This window comes from Juglans regia, chromosome 15 (assembly GCF_001411555.2).
Source record: "Juglans regia cultivar Chandler chromosome 15, Walnut 2.0, whole genome shotgun sequence".
NCBI classification, from domain to species: Eukaryota; Viridiplantae; Streptophyta; class Magnoliopsida; order Fagales; family Juglandaceae; genus Juglans; species Juglans regia.
The window spans coordinates 1,047,156-1,072,426 of record NC_049915.1 but is presented as its reverse complement, the minus strand read 5'-3'; the positions used below and the strand labels follow the sequence as shown (position 1 = coordinate 1,072,426).

Sequence of the window (25,271 nt, the reverse complement as noted above, 5' to 3'; positions counted from 1 at the left end):
AGTTTTCTAGAAAGAAATGACAAATAATATTTTAGGAAGTCCATACCCTCAGCCCAAATTAACATGGGTTTTATAAAAGAAAAAGATTTTCTACTCAGCAACCTTAATGTATACTTGCTTATTTGAGTCTTTATTTTGAGTTCTTATACTCAACAGCCGTACATCACACATTTATTAAAAAATAAGATTGTGCTCCCAACTCTATTAGAAATATTAATAATATTAAAATATCAAATATTAATGAATTTGGATGATGAAAAGTAATTTATAAAAGTAAATTAATATTTAATGAGTAAAATATTATCATATTCTACTATAAATCTCTCTACATTATTCATGGATTCTCAAATATCAATTGGTGTTGACGAATGTCGCAACTAATTTTGAGCACAAATAAATGTCTCAACTATTTTCGGAGCCAACAAACTCCGAAAAAGATCAAGTACACGACTTCCCATACTAAATACTGACTCCGATGCAATCTTGAAAACAGGCATGGCCAATAAGTCTCGTGCAATCCTCGCAACTAGGGATAATTATGCTCATTAATTTTCCACCAAATCAACAAGTCAAGAGATGGAATAAATGTCTCACAACTATCTGATAAATACCGGTCCACCAATGTTTTGGCAACTGAAGATCCAGTGGTGGAAAATGCTTGATATCACTCATAAAACAATTTTAACTCAAGATTTTCTTCACCATCATTTGTGGTTATAGATGTCGGAGGGGGCTCGTGTTCCCAAATAGTCAAGGTAGAACCAAACTTAGCATTATACTCCACATACATGTCTGCTAATAATTGTCTCACACGCAACACCAACTCTTCAACACGAGTCTCGTCATAAATTTTTTTCAGATGAAAAGTAAGAAGCACTAATTTACTACGTGGATTAAGTACAACTGCAATCAACAACAACAAGTTTATCATATCTAATGAACTCCAATACTTATTATATTTCATTCTCATGCTTATGACCATGTTCATCAAAGAACTATTATCACTTTAACTATGCCTAACTCTTTTTGGAGTATACAAATCTTCCAAAAAACTGGTGTTTGCCGTAACATATAAAGACCCAGAAAATCGATTAGTGACATCATAAAACATTTTAAAAAACTTCACAAAAATTCACATTATTTCCCACTCTCCAGCTCTAGGAGACCCCACATGTCCATCATTAAAGTAAGAGAGAAAATTGTAATTCTCACTCTCCATCCACCTAGAAACCTTCTCAAATCTTGTAGTTGCCTCCAACATCTTGTAAATTGAATTCCATCGAGTTTGCAAATCAAGAAACAATATTTTTTTACAATCAATTTTCTTTTCTCTGCACATCTCTTAAACCTGTCCAATCATGTAGAGGAGAAGCGCACATATCTAACTGCATTTCTAACCATTGTGATGGCATCATTACACTTCTTTAGACCCTCATTCATAATAAGGTTAAAAATATGAGCATAACATCTCATATACATATACTTTTCTTCCAACACATTTCCCGTCAAAAAATGCCTCAAATTTGAAATTGCAATATCATTCGAGCTAGTATTATCAACAGTAACAGTAAATATCTTATCAATGCCCCAATCAAAGAGGCACGAATCAATATATCTCCCAATAGTATCCCCTCGATAGTTAAGGATTAAACAAAAATTAATGATTTTTTTGCACCTTCCAATCACTATCAATGAAATATTCAGTTAGACACATACAATTAAGATGTTGTACTGATGTCCATGTATCAGTTAGACACATACACTTAAAGGTTGATTAGAGGAAGATATTAATGTCTTGAGAGTACCCATGATTTGCTAAGTGAGAAATGTTGTCCAACTCTGAAAGTGAAGGCACCTCATATGACTTGCAGTCAATGTTGAAAGTTAGACACTGATTTTCATAATATGTGAGTCCAATGGATCTAAATCAATGTGGAATAATAGGTGTTGATGATGAATGTTAAGTTTATGCATTGAATATTCAAAGTCGTTCATGCATTCTACAAGTAATTATTTATCATGTCGTACACGTAGATGCAAAAAATTTCTTAATCAGACTTTATTATGAGAAAATCACATTTTCTAATGGCTTTATGATCTGGTGCATGACATTGTCGTAAATATCCTAAAAACTGATAGACAAAATTGGAATGTCAGTCCATTTCTACTTCTTCCCCTTCCTTGCGTAATCAAAACCTTAATCCTCAAAATTCACTTTTGCTCTTTGTTTCAACTCTCCTCACTCAGACACCCTACGCTGACGCCACGGTCACCACCTCCACAATCCACTCCATTGTAGCTGGAGCAAACGCAGTCAACTCTGTTACTCAAACTCATTTTCCCATTCAATCTTTCTTCCAGTCTTTTTCGAGGAACCAAACTGATTTTTACAGGTTTCTTCCTCACTCCCCGAAGGATCATATTCTTTTTATGGGTTTTCGGATTAACTTCTCTAAGTTTTTCATTGTTCATTTTATGTATATATGTATGTATCTTCTTACTTATATAAAAATATATATATGTATGTATCTTATTGTAGGGGAGAAGTTCTCCTGCAAACACTTCTGTTCAAACAGAGTCATTACTGTAATATATAAAGTCATTTCATGCTCAATTTATGCCTAAAATGTTCATCCATTAATATTTGTTGAATGGTCCATTTTTGGTCAATGAGATTCAATTTTTAAATTAAACATTTCAGTTTTGTTCATGTGTGATTCAATTTTCGTCACAGAATTCATTACTAGTAAAGGGTTCATTTTATGGACAATTTATCCATGCCAATAATTGCATTCGTAGTACTGAAATTACCTTCTTCCATATCTCTCTGTGCATTTCAAATTCCTTCTTACCACATATTTATATGGATCACTAAATAATGATATATACATGAAAATCTCTGAAGGATACAAACTACTCGAAGCATATAATTTAAAATCCAGAAGTATTTATTCTATCAGGTTACAAAAATTATTATATGGTTTAAAGCAATCTGAACGTATGTGGTACAATCATCTTAGCGAATATCTATTAAAAAATGGATTTGAGAATAATCTAATTTGTCCATATGTTTTTATTAAGAAGTCAGAGTCTGAATTCACAATTATTGCAGTATATGTGGATGATTTAAATCTCGTTGGAATTCCATAAGAGCTCACAAAAACTGCAACTTGTTTAAAAAATGAATTTGAAATGAAAGATCTTGGGAAAACTAGATTTGTCTTGGTTTATAAATTGAACATCTTTCAAGTGAAATTTTAGTTCATCAGTCTATATATACAGAAAAAGTCCTGAAGCACTTTTATATGGATAAAACTCACCCTTTAAACACTCCAATGGTTGTTCGATCACTTGATATTGAAAATGAACATTTTCATCCTCAAGGGGAAGATGAAGAAATTCTTGATTTTGAAGTACTATATCTTAGTGCAATTGGTGCTTTAATGTATCTTGCAAATTTTACAAGATCTAATATTGCATTTTCAGTCAACTTACTAGTAAGATATAATTCTGCACCAACTCGAAAACATTGAAATGGAATCAAACATGACATACGTTACCTTCGTGGTACGATCGATATGGAATTATTTTATCCAAAAGAATCAAACACACAATTAATTGAATATGCAGATGCACATTATCTATTTGATCCGCATAAAGGGCGTTCTCAAACAGGATACCTATTTACATATAGAGGTACAACTATTTCATTGAAGTCTGTCAAACAAACAATAGTAGCTTCTTTTTTCAATCACTCATAAATTATTACAATACATGAAGCAAGCCATGAATACATTTGGTTAAGATCAATAATTCAGCATATTCAAGAAAAGTGTGGTTTACTCACAATCAAAGGCGGCCTAACAATATTATACGAAGATAATGCATATATTATGCAAATAAGAAGCGGCTACATCAAAGGCGATAAGATTAAGCATATTTCACTATAATTCTTTTATACACACGAGCTTTAAAAAGGTGGTGATATTGATGTCAAAAAAATACAGTCAAGTGATAATTTGATAGACTTATTTACTAGAACTTTACTAACTGCAATATTTAAAAAGTTGGTACACAATATTGGAATGCGACGGGGAAGTCAATTACCCATGCCAAGGATTGCATTCATGGTACTGAAATTTTCTTCTTCCATCTCTCTCTTCGCATTTTAAATACCTTCTTCCAGCACGATGTACATCTTGAAAAATGCAGAGTGACTCACTTTTGTCCTTCATTGCTTTATGCTCGTGAGAAATTTACATATCCATTAACATAAGTTATCATTTGTAGAGAAAAAAAGGATTATGCAATTTGTTGGTTGCAGTAAGAGACTCGATAAGATCCATGGCAAATTAAAAGGGATTTATGTTATGTAATTTGGGGTAGGGCCAGTTTGACCCATTTTCCAATCTTGTCAAGTTAGTTGTGTGAAATTTTCTTTCCCTTTTCAGTCATGGTTTTGTCAATACATCTTTTCTCTATAACAATTTACAACCAGTGATAATTAGCCCTATCAATTTTTTTTCTGTATTTTTTGTATCCTTTAAATTCATGTTTTCTTGTTTTCTCATCTTAGATATTTTGCATGGTCACTTATTTTATTTCCAAAGCATCCCATCAATTATTTTTGAGAAACAAAAAAGGAGGAAAAGAAAGCCATATAAATTTACCAGACTTTTTCAATACCATGTTGATGTTGATGATGAGGGCGATGATTGTGATAAAAATATTTTGATTAACATTTCAAACTTTGATTCTTATTGTCTTTAAGATGAAGCAGAGTGATTATTTATTTAACAGTTGGATTGGCAATTTAGAAGTATTATTGAGTTTATCATATATATGAGTTGTTAAGACTTCTATTGAGAAATATTATTGAGTTTTTCAATTATATATATATTCTTAAGACTTGTATTGATGTTATTTTAGAATATTATTTTTTTAATATATAATTGTTTATATATATATAATTTATCCATATAATAATTATTTCAAAAAGAAACATACAAGTACCGAAATATACCATGCCAATACCATTCAAAATTTTGGATAACACTCTGATAGATGGACACATCTTTTTATCTCTTATTCTTATTTTCTTTTTTTGGTTTGTTTTTTCTTTGACAATAATAAAATAAGAGTAAGGTTAGACACAGCCTTAATCTTAAAGTGTGTAAATTTATCCATTCATTTTGGAAAAAAAATAGATGCACGGTGAAAAAGATAATTTTTACGTGTGAATATCTGATTTACTTACGCGGACTTGCTTGTCAATAATTGACTTGCTTATCAAAAATATTATAATTATACAGTACTCCTTCCCCAATAAACCCTAGCAAAATCCCAGCCCCTCCCTCTGAAATGGAGAGCCAAGAAGACCAAGCTCTGACAAACCCACTTGTCTGCGAGGAATGTGAAGCGAGCCCGTCAAAGTACAAGTGCCCGGGTTGCTCCATGCGTTCTTGTAGCCTTCCTTGCGTCAAAGCTCACAAGCAACGCACCGGATGTACGGGCAAGAGGAGCCAGACCCAGTTCGTCCCACTCTCTCAATTCGACGATAATCTGCTCCTTTCTGGTACTTTTCTCTATTTTCTCACCAGTACCTGTTTTCATGGTTTCGTAGAGTTATGTATGAGTGGGTTACGATATGCTTGAAAAAGTTGTTTAATTTCTTTATGGTAATTAGCTGGAGGAGAATTGTTGTTATTCTTCACAGTTTCGGTGCCTATTTAACAATTTATTGAGTTTTAGCAATACTCTGGATTTAAGGTTTTCATGTATGTATCATACCATAGTCTTTGGAAGTTTGCTCTTTCAGTGTCTGATTTTGATACCCTTTCATAGTGTCGAAGAATTTTTCACGGGGCTGCATATAATTTTGTTGAAAGAGTATATTCTCTCTCTTGATCAGATCGGGAAATTTCTTTGCTAGTTTCTTAAGCACTTGATTAGTATGTTGTAACTTGGTTGGTGAAGCTTGCTACTTTTCTTACATGTATTTGCCGATATTATATTTTTCTTATGGAATATTATTTGTAGATTACAATTTACTTGAGGAAGTGAAGAGGGTCGCTGAATCTGCTCAGAGAACAAGAACTAAATTGTGCGGGTATGCTCATTCTAAGTTTCCATTTCATCTTAGAAGCCTCTGGAATGCTGCAGCAAGGCGAAGGACAAAACTTCTATTTCTCTCTAGTGGAATGTCAAAGAGAGAGAAAAATCGAACTCGATATGACCAAAGGTTAATATTAGTAATTTCAGAGGTCTCTGGTAGAATTATTAGATGATAAATTTCTTTTTCATGTTTTAACTATTTGTTTTCTGTGGTTTTGTAAAATTGTGATCACTTGTCTGGAAGTTTGATAGGCTTTTACTGCTATCTTTTTGCTGCTATTTCTCCTCTAGAAGAAATAGAGAAGAGAAAGTCACGAAAATCAAGGCCATTAAAGTCTACAGATCTGGCCCAAGAAAATAAAGTGTTAACAATATACTTCGGGTGTACTTGGGCTATGCCTATTCTATTAATATATTATAATCATTTATTAATAAAAAAAAAAAATCTATTTGCAGAAAACTTATTTACTTCTTGCTATCTATAAGAATTAATTGATTATGGAATCTCTTTGTCTGTCTCTCCTCCCCTTCCCCCCTCTCCCTATGTTGTGGTATCTGGTCAAAAGATGAAAGCTTGTGGGTATCTTCTATACATATATAATTTCATATTGGTACCGGGGATGAATTGAGATTCCAATCTTGTTCTGGTGGGTATTTTTTTAATCAGATTTTACAATGCCTATTAATGATTATTTCAGGAAAAAATCTATCTTTTGGACCATCGAATGGCGGTTTTACTCAACAGACATTGTTTTACATGATCATGGGTGAGCTGTTATACGAACTCTTACACTCGGGACACTTTTTTTCTCTGCAATAGAGGGATTCTCTTATCCTATTAGGCAAGTTGGTGTAACAAAAAAATGACGCTGGAGTCAATTGGCTTGTAACTTCATAGAACAGGACTATGTGATTGTTCAGAGAACTGATGCATTTAATGTTGGTGCAGAGTGAATGAAAATACGAACCTCTGCTCCATCATTGAGAATCATCTGAAAACTGGCCCATGGAATCATCAACTAAGGCAATTTTGCGAGGAACAGCTGGACTGTCTCAAGTTTTTCATCCGTAAATATCCAAAGGTTTGTATCTTTTTATTTACTGGTGGTTTTGTTGAATAATTAGTCATGGACATCTGAGCTAGCAATATCTAGTGTGCCAGCATGCAGCTAAGTTGAACCATGGGTGAATATAATGGCTGACAGGATTGGATTATACTTGTCAGTCACTCTGGTACTGAAACAATTTCACTTGTGCGTGGCAGCTGTAGATTCCCCTGTTGATTAAACTGCCAAATGTTTGTTATGCAGACATGACCTATTATTTTGAGTTTTGCAGGGCTCCGTATCACCTTTCCGGGAGTTAGATGCGAGGGCCTCAATAAAGCAACAATTTTCCAGTTTAGTTATATTGGAGTATCCTGTAATATATGTCTCCCTCCCTTCACACAGCTGTGATTTTGAGGTTGTTAAAGATGCCAACCCTGTTACTGAAAAACCAGAGCCAAAAGATTCTGAAAGCAATCCAAGCCCAGTTGGTGCCCCCTTCAAGGAGGAGGAAATAGAAGACAACAGCTCTTCAGATCCTCGTGATTTTGAACTCATGAAACATGTGAGTTCAAGTCCAATGCCTCGATCCCCCCATTACAACGTGAGGACCGAGAAAGCGATAGATAACTCATCAGAATGCCCTTTGTTCTCAAGGGTGGCAACAAGCAACAGGTCACATTCCACCTCCAATACCAATGAAGCAGGAGTGTCTCAAATGATGGAGTTTGATTTTGATCAGGGCTTAATAGATTCGTACTCAGAGCTCATTGCACAAATTAACCCTGATGACTTTCTGGATTTGGAATTTGAGTTTGCTGAAGAGCTAGATGCAGAAGGAAGAAGAGATCTCTCGGATCTCCGTGCATATTTGTCAGCAGAAGAGGAATTAGAGGAAGGGGAGATTCTTGAATAATTGATAGTGATAGTATCCTAAGGAAGAACCAAAGATGGGGGGAGTCTAACTAGACCATCTGCCTGGAGTTGTGCAGATTCTGGTCTGTTTGTTCTTTGGCATTGTGCTCTGGTCACTACGATGATGACATGAAAGTTTCCAAACATGTTTCCCAAATACGTGTTCATTCGGATCAAGTGTAAGGAGGGTTGTGAATCATCGATGGCATCTCTAGCACCCGTTGGTATGATAGTAATACTTTGGTTGGTATTGCAACCTCAAGTTTTTCAATTTCCCATTCTTTTTGTTGGTCTAAGCAGGCCTTTTCCTGGAAGCAACACAGGAAGGAGGCACTGGAGTGCTGCAACTCTCTTTGCATTATTAGTTAAGAGCTTTGTCACGTTGATACATTGCCGGAAACTAAGCAAATAATGTATCTAGTGAAACCTATGCTAAACTGGTTCTACTAATTGATTATTTTTACTGCTTTAGAGTGCAAAATTTTATTATTCTGCCTCCAGTTAGTTTAGAAAGATAATGAGAATATTGAAGAGGATGATTGCAAATAAGGCGGGGGGGTTCGTTACCCACGTTATGGCATCCCAGTTTACTTGCAATGTTGGTTTCTTACATGCTTGGCAAAGGATCATCTACATCTAAAATTTCCCAGATTATCTTTCTGTAGCTTTGATAAAAAAATAAAAAACCTTGTAGTTTGTGTAATTAGTTCCGGTAACGTCTAGGTAATTACTTTCATCTAATTTTAATTAATAATCTTATTATTATTCACAAATTATCTTAATTTATCAATTCTCACTAGCCAAACGGCCCAAGAGTTCTAAAAATTTCTTTCCCTGATTTTTCTCTGAATGACATTTTCAACTTTCAAGAACTCTGTATTTAAGGTACGGTAGAAATTTGATAGTTTTACTTGCCACGTTAATTAGTGAACGAATATAATGACAGAATGGAAAGCAAGAGTAACCATATTTATTCCCAACTAAGATTTTTAGAAATTTTTAAGATTGAAAATGACAGAGCCGTTAGCCTATGTTTGGAATACAAACTCTGCCTCAACTCATCTTAAATTATTATTGATGGGATTAACTATTTTCAACTCCCATAAAATAGTTAAAGCCATTCCCATCAAAAAGTTAAAAGTCATCTCAATATATTCTATATATTTAAATATATATCTTAACTTATTTATATTCAAATATATCTTAACGAGATTTACAAAATTACTATTTATAGATTAATTAAGACCATCTCAACATCTAAACACAATTTTAGTTTTCAAAGTACAAACATGGATCCTCATGCTGACGGTGCAGTTGCAATTCAACTTACAATATAGGTTATAATTTCAACGAAACCGTACGTGCTAGGACTTTCTTTCTAATTTGATTTTAAGATACAGAAAAGGTGGTTCATCTTTTTTTAATTTGGATAACGAATTGAGATGAGAGAGTAACGATATAGGCAAACACCCATCTAAACTAATATTTAGTTAACAATTCCATTAAATCTACTATACAATTTCATTGAAATCATAAGTGCTAGGACTTTCTTTTTTATTGATTCTGAGACATAGATAGGGTGGTTCCTCTTTTCCTAGTTTGGATAACAAATTGAGACGAGAGCATTAGTAATGGGACCTAATGGTGTAGGCAAACACCAATTCAGCTAACATTTCCCTTAAATCTACTATATTGGAAGAGCCAAATGCAAATTTTTTGCTGACAAGTTACATGTCTCTACATATTTGGATTGGTAGAGTTCACCATTTATTTATTATTTTATCACTTATTTATCTCTCCTCTCACTTGCTGTCTCTCTTTCTCTAGACGGAAGACAAAATAATAGTTTAATTAAATTATTAATTAACATATGAACAATATAATTATAAAATTTGAAAAAAATTAAAAAAAAATTATTCTTAAAAAAGGATATTATTATTAAAAAATAATATATTATTATTATTTTGGTTAATTATTTTATTATCCAATATGGGAATCTCTCTTGAATGACAAAGGCAAAACATGTGATTTTAGCTAAATTTTACCTTTACCTTTGGTAATACTATTGCTAATATTCTGAGATGAGTTGAGATAGTTTGTGAATATTAGTAAGATATTTGAGTTAGGATAAGATGAGTTAAAAATGATTTGAGTTAAGATGTTTAATGAAATTTTAGAAATAGAGAGAAAAAATCGAATAAAAATATTATAAATTTAGAATATTATTATAATATAAAATTTTAATATAATTTTTTTCTTGAGATTTAAAAAAAATTAAATTGTTTTCTATATATTTTTTTTGAAATTTTAAAAAAATTATAATAATTAAATAATGATTAAATAAAAATTTAAAAATTAGAAATTAAAAAGTGTTTAGATGAAAAAGTTAAAGGTTTAAAATTTAAAAATATTTATATTTGTGATATTTAAATATTGAGATAACATGAAAAGATTTCTCATGTCTCAATTATGTTTAGTTTGAATAGTAAGATGAAATGAAAGTTGAATAAAATATTATTAAAAGATTATTTTAAATATTATTATTATTTTAAAATTTTAAAATATTAAATTATTTATTATATTTTATATAAAAATTTAAAAAAATTATAACCATGAAATAAAGGGAAACATTTTCATCCAAACGGATAAGGATTGACTTGAATGATACCAATCGGGATACAAAAAGCATCGCATGGACCCCCAATCACACCAAAACCCTAATCAATTCCATCACTTTGCTTCCTCCGCTCCGATGCGGCGATGCCAATTCTTTATATGTGAGAGCTCACTCAGAAAATCAGTCTCTCTCGCTCTCGCCCTCTCGGGATCTTAGGGTTTTATGCTATTTTGCTAATACTTTTTTGTATTCGTTTGGTTGATTTTATTGAGTATGTTTCTGCTAGTTGCATTTTGCAACAACAATCGAGCCGTAATTTGCCCGATGATGTACAACTCTTACTGTATTGAGCGGTTTGCGTTGTTTTTCATTTCTAGCCTTTACTCATCAGTCATCACCACCACCTCCAATACCCATTCTTTATACATATACACACACATGTACATACATGAAAATTTTTTTGAGTCCCGACAACGGATACCGATTGTTTTTTTTTATTTAATGATTTAGATTTTTTTTTAATGATTTTGTGAATTTTTTTAAAATATTTTAATTCAAAAAAAAAAAAAAGTAAAAAAAAAAAGAAGAAGAAAACATCCAAATGATATGTAGTGACTTTTATCATGATGTAGTACACTGCTACACCCACAGCACGATAATAGTCACGACCATTTGAGTGTTTTTTTTTTCATGTAGTTATTTAATCTCCTTAAACATTTTAAAAAAATTTACAACATCATTAAAAAAACACTTAATCATTAAGTAAAACAAAAAAGGACAATCGGACCGATTGTTCGGACTCAATGCATTTTCCTATATATATATATATATATCCATATTCTCACTCGGTGGTGGTTTGCAAAGGCTTTTGATGAATATCATTCGCTTTAAAGACCGTGGATGATTTGGTTTAAAGTTATGAGATCTGAGGGCTGTTACATAGCAATGATTTGACACGCATTTGTTGCAAAAGTAGAGTCTTTCCTCTTTGTTTTGGATAAGTGCTGGGGCTGGTTTTGCAATGGTTTTCTGGGGTTTCATTTGGGGTGTATATAGTGAATGATGATATATGCACTGGGCTCTGAGCAGTTTTTTGACTGCATTATTGATGGTAATGCAGCCTAGAAAGCTACATCTGACCCATTTGGTATCATTGTGCTTCACTTGGATGCCCATCAGTGTCAGTTGTAGCTGGTACTGGTTGTTGTTGTTTCCATTATCTTTTAAGATTTGGGAAGAGTCTAATGGAAATCATGCAGTTACAGGATCTGGGGGCTTCACCAACTCCTCCTTTCTTCTCCTGAAAATTCACCACTATATGAATTTAGTGGTGTGAGAAAAGTACAAGAAAAGTAAATGTTAGTTAGGGGTTTAAATCTTTATTTGATAAGAAACAATTATTAATTTTGTATGAGCTACAATTCTTTATATGAGTAGGATGATTGGATTTTTATTCCAAGTTTCTCTCTTATATTTTTTCGCTTCTTGCTTTTAATCATTTACTGTCTAAGTCTAGAACCCATCTTTCTCTCTTTCAGTCTTTGGTTTTTGCAATCTTAGTTCTTCTGTTGTGCGGATTTGATGGTGATTGGTTTCCTAGCACGCACTCTGTTTTACATTAGGCATCCTACATTTCTATGTTGCCCGATGATGAACAGATGATCTTTATTGAGAGGTTGCTTGGTTTATATTTATCACTAGCCTTTACACACCATCACTGCCTCCACCTCCACCACCTCTTCTTCTCCAGTATCAATGTTTATATGTGTGTGTGTATGTATGTATGTATGTATGTATGTGTGTATATATCTCTGGTGGTGTGCAGAGGCTTTTTGGTGAATGCCATTTGCATTGAGCCTCGGATGATATGGTTGAAGCTATGAGATCTGAGGGCATCATACACCATACTAGTTTCTATAGTCATCAGCATCTAGATAAGTCCAACATTACTATACTAAAGATTAGATTTTTTGTTGCATGAATTGTGGTCCAACCGTCAAAACATAAAGCAATTTGCATGCTTTCTGAAATTGAGCCGTGCATCTGCAGTTGATTGTAGTTACAGATCCAAGAGATATGATTCAGGACTAGGCAATGAGATTCGATCTCAGTTGCCTCTTTTACTCTTTATATTGTCTTCATTTCTTATTCACTATACTTGTTGCAAATATACTTCTGGGTATTGCAGGGACTGGTTTACTCTAGTGATATGATCAGCTTTATCGAATTGCATGCAGTCATGGCAAAATTTTGAGCCACGTGAAAGAGTTTAAAGTGAGTTTTGGCGGCAGGATTTGCATGAACGTTGGTAATCAATTGTTTATCCGAAGAGAGACCATTGAGAATTTTACTTTCAGAGAGTTTTGATAGGAATGTACATCCAGAGAGTAAAAGGGAGAAGAGAACAGGAGGAAGAAAGGATAAGTGAGGAATGGAGAGGCGAGAATGGAATGATCTATGGGTAAGTTCCCTCGATTGCCCAGAAGATCGAAGGCTTCATATAATTTCTTTACAGTCCAAAGGAGAGTTTTTCCTCGAGTGCTTGTACATCTCGAGATTAGTTTAACTATGTCCAGACAGAGTGCCAATAAAATAAAAAATAAAAAATCTATGTACAGTTTATGATTGTATTGTTTTAGTTGTGACATTATTTGTAGAATTGGGGTTTTATTGAATGAGATTTTATTGCAGAAAATTGTTGTTGTAGAACCATTTGTGCTTCAGTTGTAGCATTGGTCTGATTTGGAACTGATTCGAACACAATTTGAAATTTTTGCTGTTTGTCAAGACACTAATGACTGATGATGAGTTGTTGCCAAACACATAAAAAATTTTCTCTGAAATGATTGTGGAGAACCTCAACCTCTCATCTTCATATCCCAATTAAGCGGTCATTTATGTTTTGTACTAAAGTAAAAAACAAAAAAAAGCCTTACTTTGACTTTGGGAAGTAAAAAAGAAGTCATGTCCTCAACATTCTTCTTTCCTATGCTGTCTTGAGTGATATTCTTTTATAAAAATTTTATGTGTAATTATTTTTATGTATTTTTTGTGTATTTTACTAATGTAAATAGTTGTATCATTTTTTTAATATAAAATAATTATTTTGATCAATCATATCAATGTAGTGTATAAAAAATACATAAAAATGATTGCATGTAGCATAATTCTATTTTGTAAGCACCTGTCCAAAATAAGAAAATGACCACATTATAACCCCTAGTGTGGCTCCAAAGCAGAGAAATGGTTTGGGTAAACTGTAAATCTCCACAGATATACCTTCGGCCTTTTATGAAACTAATCACATGTTTAAGGAATCTGACCTGTAAATTTTTGTGGTCCTCTTTCTGTGTCAGGATTTATTGGAATCTTTCACGGTCAAGGTCAAGAAACCTGGCAAACAATGAATCTGGGGTGCCCTCTTGTTGGGAGACTAACTTATATATGGTAGAAGGCCTGATAAATAGGTCCCATTGCTGAGTTCAGCTGTTTAATCAAGCAAGCTCACCTATTGCCAATTATCAAACCCACCTAATATTTATTGTAAAAGAGAGACACGTGGATAGAGAGCCGAAGATCCACATAGTAGGCCATATATATTACAATAAAGACCACAACTTAGAGGCCTAGCATTTGAAGGTATCATGGGTCACTTGTGCTAAAGACCACAAAAAAGGGAGGTCAATCAAACTCGTCAATTTCGTGTATTAAATGTATATATTTCTCTCGCATTAAAGAGAGAAAACGATAGGCATACAATTCTTTTATAATTATTTTATATAATCAATTTGAGATAACAAATTAGAAGGGATAACAAATCATAGATTTGGGATTCGGACACATGTTTCTTAGCTAAACTAAGGACACGACTACTTGTACATGATTTGTTATATAAAATATTATTAAAATATTATTTTTTAATATTATTATTATTATTTTAAAATTTTGAGATAATTTTGAAGTCAAGGAATCCATCAATGCCATACTTCTGATAATTGGAGTCATGGATACATGGCAACATATGAGCTTCTCGCATATGTTGGATTACGACAATTCTTGACTTATGTTGATCTAGGAGATGTAAAAATGCTTTAATTACAAAAAGATTATATAAAAATAAACTTACAAATTGACGTGACTTAATATGATATATTAAATTATAAAATTCTTTTTATTATAAAGTAGATTTTAACGGATCTCATAAAATCACATTAATTTATGAGTTTACTTTTATATAATTTTTTTTTATATCTATAACAATTCTTATTTACTAAAGTTAGTAGAATCACCAAAGGTGTATCATCCGTTAATGTCAACACTAAAAAAACACCTCATCGATCTATCCATATCAACACTAAAAAGTGCCATCTCTTTATCTCATCATCACCAATTATTAATTTTCATATGATCTGATATTGGCCACACATCTTTCTTTTTACCAAGAAAAGTTGTAATCCTATATAAATCTCATAGCCCTAATAGTTGAAACTTGAAACCTCGTACTTCCCTCTTTGAAAAGAATAAAACATTATAGGATGATTACAAGAATTGAAGAACGATTACAAATTCAAGTACTCTTGTTTTTCTCTAAAAAAATAATTAAAAAACAAGAGAAGAAGCTCCACATAAATGCACATTAAATTTAAGACTTGATTTGGATCTTATCTTTAAAATAATAACAAAAAAATAAAAATAAAAATAAAAATAGATCTTTTAGATAAAGGATCTATTTAAATCACGACGTGGATGTATTCCCCCAACTTAATTTAACGATAAGAAAGCTTGATTTGATATATTTTGTATTTAAAGCAAAAAACAAAAGAATTGATTTGATAGTTCTTTTTCATTTGCTCCCAACCAATACTTCTGATGGAGACACAACTGGTCCTTTCTTCTTTTATTTTTTTTAATATTAAAAAAATAAAATAAAATAAAACTTTTCACCTAACAAGATCATCGAATATTTATATTAGAAGAAGGATGTATCAATTACTATTATTTTTATATTTTATATTTATAATTTTTTTTTATAAGATCTAGAGTTATTTTTTTTTATAAAATGTATGAGTATTTTTATAAGACGATGGGTATGAAATGGTGAATAATATCTGATGATAAGAATTTTTATATTTCATATATATTTATAAAGAGTTTTATTATTCATTATTTTTATATAATATATATTATATTTATATTTATATTTATATATATATTTTTAAATTTATTAATTTTTTTATTTATTATTTATATATTATATATTTAATAAAAAAATATAATATGTGATGTGGAGAGATGATGAATAAAATTTTTCGTTTATAATTAAAGCCCAAGGTATCAACAAAAGAAAAAGTCAAATATTGCTCGCTCTAGGGGTATTTGAGTCTTTTTAGGACATGTAATTCTGGTTGTAGTATTCTATATTTCTAGAAGAAGAAAGAAGAATCAGACCAAGTCGCTCTCCATTTTACGCGCCAACGACGACCCAGTTATGCCCGCCACGTCTGTGCATCCATCCTTCTGCACCTTTCACACTACACACTTTTTCCGCCATGATTTTTTACAGTTTTTTTGAAGACCATTACCAAATAAATAAATAAATAATGTTGACATCGATTTATATATATATATATATATATTAATATATATATATATATATTTGTTTGCAATTGATTAGTGAGAAAAAAAAAATATAATTTCTTGAAACTTTGTCTAAATCTAGAGATCATGAAAACGATACTTAAAATAAAATCTATGTAACATAATAAAAGAAGGCATGTAAAATAAATTTACATAATATGCTGTCTTTTATGGACTTCTTAGTCTTAGATAATATTAAAACATAAATGTTTTTTTTTTTAAATCTAGTTGTAAGCGATTCTATGCACTAATATGTGCATTCATTCAATATAATTGATCAGAAAGTAAACTTTATTGAAAACAATGTTAATTTGAATTTAAAATATGAAAACAACAGCATTAGTACACAGATTGATACGCAAACTTATTTGTACATAACAAAACTTTTTTTTTTTTATGTTGAATCTTATTATCTTTCTATGTTAAAGGTAATTAAAATACATGTAAAAATATGATAAGTGTTAGATCTATATATGTAAAAAATATTTTATAAATTAATATATCAAGTAACATCAGTTTGTTATTTTATTTTTATAAAATTTTTTTATTACTAAAATTTTTTTTTAAAATATATTAATTAAGATTTTTTAGACTCTCTTTCTTAACGCTAAAGTTTAGAAAGAGAAAAAAAAACACAAAATTAATTTCATAATATAAGCATACTCAATAAATAATGTAAAATTTAATTTCTATTTATATTTGTATCACTCCAAACAAGAACTAAAAACCAAACCAAAAAAGTGTGAAAATAAAAATAAAATTGTTGGTATAAAAATGCTAAACGAGGGAGGGAGCAGTTGAGAATTAAGAGAGGGAGGCGTGTGCCGGACGTGTCTGATGCGCGTAAAAAATAAAAAATAAAAAAGAAAAAGAAAATAGAAACAGAAAGAGAAGAGGGTATTTTAGGAAGTAAAGTGTGGTTAAGGAAGTTAATTAGTTAACTAAAATGATAATAATGGGAGGGGCAAAGGTTAAATCAAAGAGGCTCCGTACGCGGTCCACAAATCTCCCCCACGCCCATTTAAATCCCTCTCATTTCTCTCCAAAAACCCTAATTTATCCACCCCCATCTCTCTCTGTCTATTGTCTGTAAAGCTTCTCAACCTCAAAATCTCCACTTTCATTGAATTCAAGCCTTTTTGATTCAATTGCTTTCAAGGATTCGAATTCAATTGTGGGAATTTTTTGGGGGTTGGTTTCCATTTGTTTATTGTCCATGTGAGAATGCCCGTTACGGACTACCAAGGTTCTTCTTCTGCATTCGATATCGGACGTTCCATCCTCAGCCTCCGACGCGATCCGGTCGTCCACTCCATGGAACCGGCCCGCGACGCCAGCAGCTTGGAGATGGACCCCGAGGCCTTCCAGAAGCAGGTAGCTGACCGGTTCGCCGATTTGTCATCTGCCAGCTCCGACGAGTTACTTTCCCTGGCTTGGGTGAGGAAGCTTCTGGATGCGTTCCTTTGTTGCCACGAGGAATTTAGGATTATTCTGTTCAATCATAGGGCTTTGGTGCTGCGGCCCCCTGTGGATCGGTTGGTTTCGGATTATTTTGAGCGGAGCGTGAAGGCTCTTGACGTGTGCAACGCAATTCGCGATGGGATTGAGCAGATCCGCCAATGGCAGAAGCTGATCGAGATCGTTTTGTGCGCTCTCGATAACCACAAAACTCTCGGCGAGGGCCAATTCCGTCGCGCCAACAAGGCGCTCATCGATTTGGCTATTGCCATGCTCGACGAGAAGGACCCCAACGCCACGATCTCGCACCGGAACCGATCGTTTGGTAGGAGCAACAACTCGTCCTCTTCCTCGACGACGGCTCATCACCATAGCCACCATCAAAACCGTTCCTTGGGGCATTTCCGGTCGCTGTCCTGGAGCGTATCGCGGTCGTGGTCGGCGGCGCGGCAGCTCCAGGTGATTGGGAACAATTTGACGGCTCCGAAAGGGAACGAGCTCGTGGCTACGAACGGCCTCGCTGCACCTGTCTTTACCATGAATTCGGTGCTGCTGTTCGTAATGTGGGCTCTGGTGGCGGCTATTCCGTGCCAGGACCGTGGTTTGCAGGTGCACTTCAATATCCCGAGGCAGTTCTTGTGGGCGGGTCCGATCCTCTCACTGCACGAGCGGATTCTTGACGAGTCAAAGAAGCGGGACAGGAAGAACGCGTGCGGGCTGTTGAGGGAGATTCATCAGATTGAGAAATGCGCTAGGGCGCTTAGCGAATTGGCGGATTCGGTTCAGTTCCCATTGGTGGAGGAGAAGGAAGGGGAGGTGAGGCAGAGAGTGGAGGAGTTCTCTCAAGTTTACGAGGCGTTGAAAGTGGGATTGGACCCATTGGGGCGACAGGTGAGAGACTTGTTTCACATGATTGTGCGGAACCGAACGGAGGGGCTTGACTCTTCGGGTGGAAGGCCCAACAATCCTGCATAGAGGAAGAAGGTGATGATTTGGTGTTCAATTTCAAAATGAGGTAGACTTTTCGAATTTGGGGAATGCACAAGAAGATGATGACTATCATGAAGAGGAAGAGCACGGGAGGGACAAGAAGACAGGTTACGACTCGATTGAGAAGAATGAGATCAGTGGTGTGTCAGGAATAAACTGGGTAAGGACTAAGGTGGACAAGTTTCTGTATTTATCACCATAGATTTTGTGTAAAGCTGAAAAAAAAAAAGGGAATGGACCCCTTCATCCATGGTTATCTGCTTTCTGGGTTTTGTCTTTGCTTATATTGTATAATCGAATTGCTAGGCGAGCTGTTGCATCTTCGTGTTGTAGCTGATTTTCTGTTAATGAACACACATATGTGTCTCTCTTTGAGCCATGGTACATGAACTTCTGTTGTGGAAATAGCCTGTTGTTGTGGAGTTTTGTTATTAGAGCCTTAATGCATTTCAAATTTGTAGTGCGGAAAATGGTGTTGTTTGTGTACAAATCTCTTTGGAGAAGGGGTTATAAACGGAGAGAATAACTGGAAACGCAAATTATATGGGAGTTTTTGCATGGAATTCATTCCCATGCTTCACCGGAAAGCTATTTTATACGAGTACTGGTATTTCTCTCATGGTGGCTATATTTCTATCTAATTCCATATACTTTTTGCGAGTGAAAAGGAGAACCAAACAAAATAAGAGTTAGCTTTCCTTGGATTCGTTCTGACACTAACAAAATTACTCAAGAAAATTAGTTGTTCTGCCAGCAATGTCACCCTGTCTGCCTAGTTTCCACTACATGGTCAAGCTTCAACTCTGATTTGTTCCTAGAGAGAGAAAGAAAGCTGTTTTGGTGCTTTGTATACTAAAAGGAAAAAAAGAATTGAAATTGTCTCTGCATCATAATAGATGGATTAGGTTGTATTTTATGTCAAGCTTCAGCTAGTGCTGATTGAGGTTTGACCTTGACTTGGTCCTGCGTGAAGTTTATAAAATTGATGTACTTCCACACTGCGAGTTCTTGCAACAACAAATAAAAAAGTCTGCAACATGAAAGTGGGACGAGATTTTTATTTGTTGGTCAGCGCGCAACATCTTGACCAAGACTTGGTGCACGCCCATGATAACTTTGACTTCTATTCTATTGAGTACAAGGATTCTATCAGGAGTCTTCCAAAGATGCTATCCTTTTCTGACTTCTCTGTCTTGGGTAAATAAAACATTTGCTTTCCTGCTTGTAACCTTGCTTCTTGTGACCGTCTCAGGAGGGATCAAGTGGGAGACCAAGTTGCTGTTTCGCAATCAGGATGACCATGGTGAATTGAGTCGTTTCAAGCTCCTCTGCCTGACTTGGTTGCTTTTTATCCAACGGAGATTGAGGTGGTTATTTTAAGGTTATATAACTTAGTTCCTATGGATGCAGAACAGTGTTTTTCTGGTCCTAGTTTAGGACAGATTAATTGTATTTTGACTGCCTAGGGTTCATTGTGTTTGTTTGACAAAGTCCTTTGCTTTTTAAAGCTTCCCTCTCTCTGATAAAACGATGGTCTCTGTTCTCTCGGTCTTCTCTGTGATGCATTGTCTATCTGCTGTACCCAATTCAGCCAACAAACTTGATTTGCAATTTTCTGACTCCACGTCTATGTTTCTCGTATTCTCTTATATGATTATTGTCATTTGGACTTCTATTTGGACAATCTATCACTTTGTTTTAAAACCTCGTCAAGGAGGACTTCCACTTCTGTTGGCATTACAACATCATCTGGTTCGAAGTCAGACTAGCAGCCTTTTGCATGCATACCTACCAAATGAATTGAAGAGGCTGCCAGAGCAGTCGCCTTCCTCATAACTCCTTGGCAGCTGTCATAACATTTATAGCTTTCAATGCCAAAAGCCTTTTTTGTCGCTTGCTGGTTGGAATTTTAAGTTTTCAACCTGAGACACTTCGGGCCGGTCGGCTGGCCAACGAGATTTTACACCAGCAAATAAACAGTTGCCAAGTTTGAGTTTCAGTAAAATTGAGAAAATACTCGGACGTAGCATATCACAATTTCCTCTTGCCAGATCTATCCTGTGCCCCACCCGAAATATTTCTTGTGGCCCCACCCCTGTCCAAACCTCTCCCCTTCGAAACAGTATCTCTCTCTCGCTTCTGTGCACAAAAATACTGCTTGCAAAGAGCAATTCGGTGTGCAAAAATTCCTTCACTTGGTGGGCATTTATATCTCTGAGGTTAGATATACAAATAGTTTCTGATTTGCTAATTTAAGATTTGCTAATTTCTGTTTGGTGATTTTTAGAAAATGTGAGAAAGTATATTCAAAAACTTTGGTGATAAAATGATTAAAAGAGCACCTTTAACTTATACATTGGTTGACATTTAAGAGAAGCTAAACGTTTTTGAAAAAAATTGAGTCAAAATGGAAACTCCGATCGAGAGGTTTGTGTTGAAGTTTGCATTGATAGTGCTGTTGGTATTGGTGGCTCTCACGGGAATGTCAAAGACTTGGGAGTGTTCCTACTTGCTGCAAATTAGATCCCCTGTAGATCCTCGCATCCCAACCTGCTTGAAGAACTAGAAAATTATATAATGATCTTCTATAAATTCGATTAAACCACTTCAGCCACTGAAATATGAAGAAATTCGTAGATTTAAACTACTGAAATATGAAGAAAACTAAACGACAGTACTAGAAAAAAATTGACACTAAATCGACCCAGACAGATTGTATAATAAATAAAAAAACTTATAGGTTCGTTGCTACTTGTCGTTCCAAAGCACTCGATGGAGGCGTGGGCGAGAGAAGAGAGAATGGAGAATCGGGGAGAGGAAAACACTGACTTAATTCAATGGATTGTGGTTTATTGTAAGAGAAATACACTTCACATATGTTTAAGTCCGATTGGCCGGTGTGAATATGAGATAGTCACCCGACCGTTCTTGAGCTTTTTCCTTTCAACATGTGCAGTATAAATATATGAAGAATATTTTTACAGCATGGACTATGGACGGGAATGGGATGCAGCAGAAATGTTAATTACATTATGGGCTACCAAAATCCTTAATTACTATCTTAAATTATCGCCATAAATCTGATTAGCTTTGAAGAAGTTTCATGTCCAGCACCGCTGGCTGCACTTTCTTCAAGGTTTATGTCAAAAGGGTCGCTTTCTTTCGAGTTTACCTAACAATTAATGGAGATCAAACACCATGCACACATTCAATACTTGCAGAAACCTTGTACTGGACCCCACATTTACTTCTTGTTGCTTTTCTTTCCTTCTTTCCTTTTCATTTGGAGGTATAGATTCAAAGATCGAGATTCAAATAGTTTTGTGGTAATTGAATTCAGCGCAGAAGGAAAGGTCAATTACGATAATCTGAGGAATAGGCTTTGTCGGATGCTTGTGAAGAGTGAAACTTTTCTGTCGTAGCGAACTCTTGACAGAAGTTATTTGAGCCCTCAGCCATGGAATAACGAGGAGTTCTTTTATTCTTTGGCCGTGAAAGTTGTCTATACCTCTTACTACAGAAAACACCTTGCTTCCTGGCAGATAATCCCATAGCAATACTAGAAATCATTACATGCACCAGACTTTCATCAAGTTTTTTGTCGTCTCAACATTGATCTCCTTGTTAATACCCTAAAAAGGTGCTTTCCACTTATCTCATTCCCTTGGTACCACATCTATGTAGCATCTGAATTCATAAGGGTCAAACTGGTTTGACTTTTGGACTCGTGGGTTTTAGGCATTTTTACTTCGTAATATCTGCCAATGATTCTGATTCAATGTATCACCAACTTCAAAGAAATTGTCAAAATCAAGAGGGCCAACTGCCATCACAACTCCAAAACAACTGCCAACTGTATGAACCATGTCTACTTATGACATGAAGTAACAGCGTGCATATGGCATACATGCATCAACGATTTTTAATTTCTCTTGGTTATATCTCAAGAAGAATAACCATTTTGGTGATAAAGTACTTGGTCTATTGAATTGGACCCCCTATTTATGATCATTAATGCAGGATTTCATTCCTCAATAGGAGCTTTGCTTCTGCTTCGGAAATTATGTGTAATAGAAATTATATGTTATAGATTGTTAATTTATAGCAGTGGTTGGTAACAGAGAAATAAAGCAGCTAATGCACAAATTACTTTCTTTTCTTAGCTTTAAGTATGTGAATAACAAAAGCTATAATAGAAACGAGAATGGCCGATCCTGCAACAACACAAGGAAGACCGAGATTACACCTTCTTGAAACGGGCTTCTTCTCCGGAGTTGCTCCCTCACCAAGATCTTTCTCTTGTTCCGATTCACCTTCTTTCTCTTGAAGGCTTCCTTCGTTACTCGCTTCTCGAATTTCGTTTCCCAAACTGATAGTTTTCTCTAGTTTTGTAACTTCATCTTTGCCAAGTTGCTCAACAGGTTGCCGTCGTTGCAGAGTTTCTGCTTGTTCTAGTTCTTCTTGATCAGCTTTGGATTTTGTTGACTCTTGAACATCTGTATGTGACATCAGATCGTGTGGTTCTTGGATAATTTTATGTTCTGCTAGACCAGGTTCATCCGTTGTGCTCTTTTCTTCTTCCATTCCATTAGCTTCTACTTTCTCTACCTCTTGAATCTTCTCCTGTTTCTTTGTCTGCTCTGTCCATGCAGGAAGCTCTTTACTCCAAGTTTCGATCGTAGGTTTCATGTTTCCCACTTCTGGATGTTTAGAGGTTAGCACTGTTTCTAGATTTTTGGGATCAACTTCTCCCAATTCTCTTTCATGCGTAATCTCCTTCACTTTTTCTGATGTTTCAACAATCGGTTGAGTTTCTTTTGCAATTTTACTCTCGGGCTCTTGGGCTTCTTTCTCTCCTTTAGGCACTTTTTTAGCTACAATTGTCACTGTTTCTGGTTTCTCTCTCCCAACCTTTTCTTTCACAGCCCCATCAGTTTCTTCCACCTTTTTCATCTTGGGCTGCTTACTTTTCTCCAGTACTTTCTCTCCAATGTATTCTCTCTCAGGAAACTCCTTGACTACCCTTTTTGTTGCTTCAAGTTCAAGCCCCCTTTTACCAGCCTCCTCTTCTGCTGGTTGACTAAGAATCTCGGTCTCTTTACTTTTCTCATAAATTCGCTCTCCAACAGTATCTTTTCTAGGAATCTCTTCAACAATCGTAGTCATTTCTGATGTCTCTTTCACCACAACCGGGTCGGTTTCATCCATTCTCTTAATCTCAGGATCTTTAGATTCCTCCAGATTTTTTAGTCCATCCTTGTCTCTTTCAGAAACCTCATTATCTACAATTTGCTCCCTTTCTGATTTTCCTGTCTTTGTCCCAACTTCATCTTCCTTCACTTCCTCAATCCCGTCCCCACGAATTCCTTTTTCCCTTTTTGGCATGATGATTGTCAAGATTGATTCGTTTTCGTTGAACTTAGCCTTGATTCTATCCAAAACCACCCCATCAGGAATTTTGAAAACCTTTTTGAACACCCTGAGCTCCACCCCTTTCTTTTGTAGTATCCAACCTATCATCACTGTTTGTTGGACCCGTTTCTCCCCATGAACTGTAATTCGTGTCCCATCTTCGTTTATCTTGATATTTATGTTGTCTCTCCTAAAACCTGCTTTTGTACAAACATTTCAGTGTAGCATCTTAAACCCCAAAAAATAAGAAAGCACATAAACTTTGTGTACTTGTCCAACCAATTATGCATTCTACTGTAGTTTCTGCATTGATAGACCTATCTGGGATTAACTTATTTGAACCATCTCTTACCCAAACGCCATTTCACAAATAGCCAAAATTCGATATAAAAGAAATTAGTAAGAGTAAAGAGATCACAGAAACAATTGACCTTTGAGGTGAACAGTGAGGATGAACATGTTGTCATCTTCACCAGACAAGAAAACAGGACCCGTTCGATCTTTCACAAACTGAAATTCGGCCGTGGAAGTGAGATCATCACTCGTTTTGGCAATCTTGAGTCCCAATTCCAGTTCCATGGCTGATTTTCCTTTCTTCTTTCTACTTCGATGTTTTATTTTTTCCTTCTCTTGTTAGGTGAATGAGAGATGTTTAGTCTAGATTTGATGAAGAAAAAGTAATTGGATAGATATAGATGGGACATTGGTGATTGGTCAGAAGGATTTCAAAAGGAGAAACAACATAGTAAAGCACATATTCATTGCTTCTTGATGTGGTATTTGCGGCGCTTAAAACGGCAAAAGTCGGTTGCTTTCCTTTGGTATTTCCTTGGTGGGAAGCCAACGGTTTCCTTGATCCATACCAAAACATGTCTATTTAATATGTTTCTATTAACAAAAATGAAAAACACACGCATTCGTATAAATATAATTTTATATGTTTGTCTGTGTACACGGATGAAGTGATTAATTATCATATATATACCAATGAAGTGATTAATCAATTATTTCTTGTTAGTTTTAAGCTTTTGTAAGTCCAAAAAATATCACCAAGTGGAAAAACAAATAACCGATCACATTTA

At 34.7% G+C, this 25,271-nt stretch overlaps 3 protein-coding genes and 1 non-coding gene across 4 annotated transcripts; 3 read left to right on the top strand and 1 right to left on the bottom strand.

Annotated features, from left to right (window-relative positions):
• Nucleotides 1-5,305: 5,305 nt before the first annotated feature.
• LOC109004837 (box C/D snoRNA protein 1) lies at nucleotides 5,306-8,559 on the top strand. Its single transcript, XM_035685941.1, has 5 exons — nucleotides 5,306-5,575; nucleotides 6,040-6,241; nucleotides 6,813-6,881; nucleotides 7,064-7,196; nucleotides 7,453-8,559. The coding sequence occupies exons 1-5, from the start codon at nucleotides 5,362-5,364 to the stop codon at nucleotides 8,074-8,076; spliced, it is 1,242 nt and encodes a 413-aa protein (XP_035541834.1). The 5' UTR covers nucleotides 5,306-5,361; the 3' UTR covers nucleotides 8,077-8,559.
• Nucleotides 8,560-11,747: 3,188 nt separating this feature from the next.
• Nucleotides 11,748-11,834, top strand: LOC118344772. Its single transcript, XR_004798521.1, has one exon. It is a non-coding gene; the product is annotated as a small nucleolar RNA snoR118 (small nucleolar RNA).
• A 5,501-nt stretch (nucleotides 11,835-17,335) lies between these two features.
• Nucleotides 17,336-20,399, top strand: LOC109004839 (UPF0496 protein 4-like). The gene is made up of 2 exons (XM_018983544.2): nucleotides 17,336-18,937; nucleotides 20,030-20,399. Exon 1 carries the CDS (start codon nucleotides 17,554-17,556, stop codon nucleotides 18,760-18,762), a length of 1,209 nt encoding a protein of 402 aa, XP_018839089.1. The 5' UTR covers nucleotides 17,336-17,553; the 3' UTR covers nucleotides 18,763-18,937; nucleotides 20,030-20,399.
• A 2,484-nt stretch (nucleotides 20,400-22,883) lies between these two features.
• LOC109004835 (GRB10-interacting GYF protein 2-like) lies at nucleotides 22,884-24,910 on the bottom strand. The gene is made up of 2 exons (XM_018983541.2): nucleotides 24,621-24,910; nucleotides 22,884-24,386 (listed from the first exon to the last, which is right to left on the bottom strand). The coding sequence occupies exons 1-2, from the start codon at nucleotides 24,766-24,768 to the stop codon at nucleotides 22,924-22,926; spliced, it is 1,611 nt and encodes a 536-aa protein (XP_018839086.1). The 5' UTR covers nucleotides 24,769-24,910; the 3' UTR covers nucleotides 22,884-22,923.
• Between the last annotated feature and the right edge of the window lie 361 nt (nucleotides 24,911-25,271).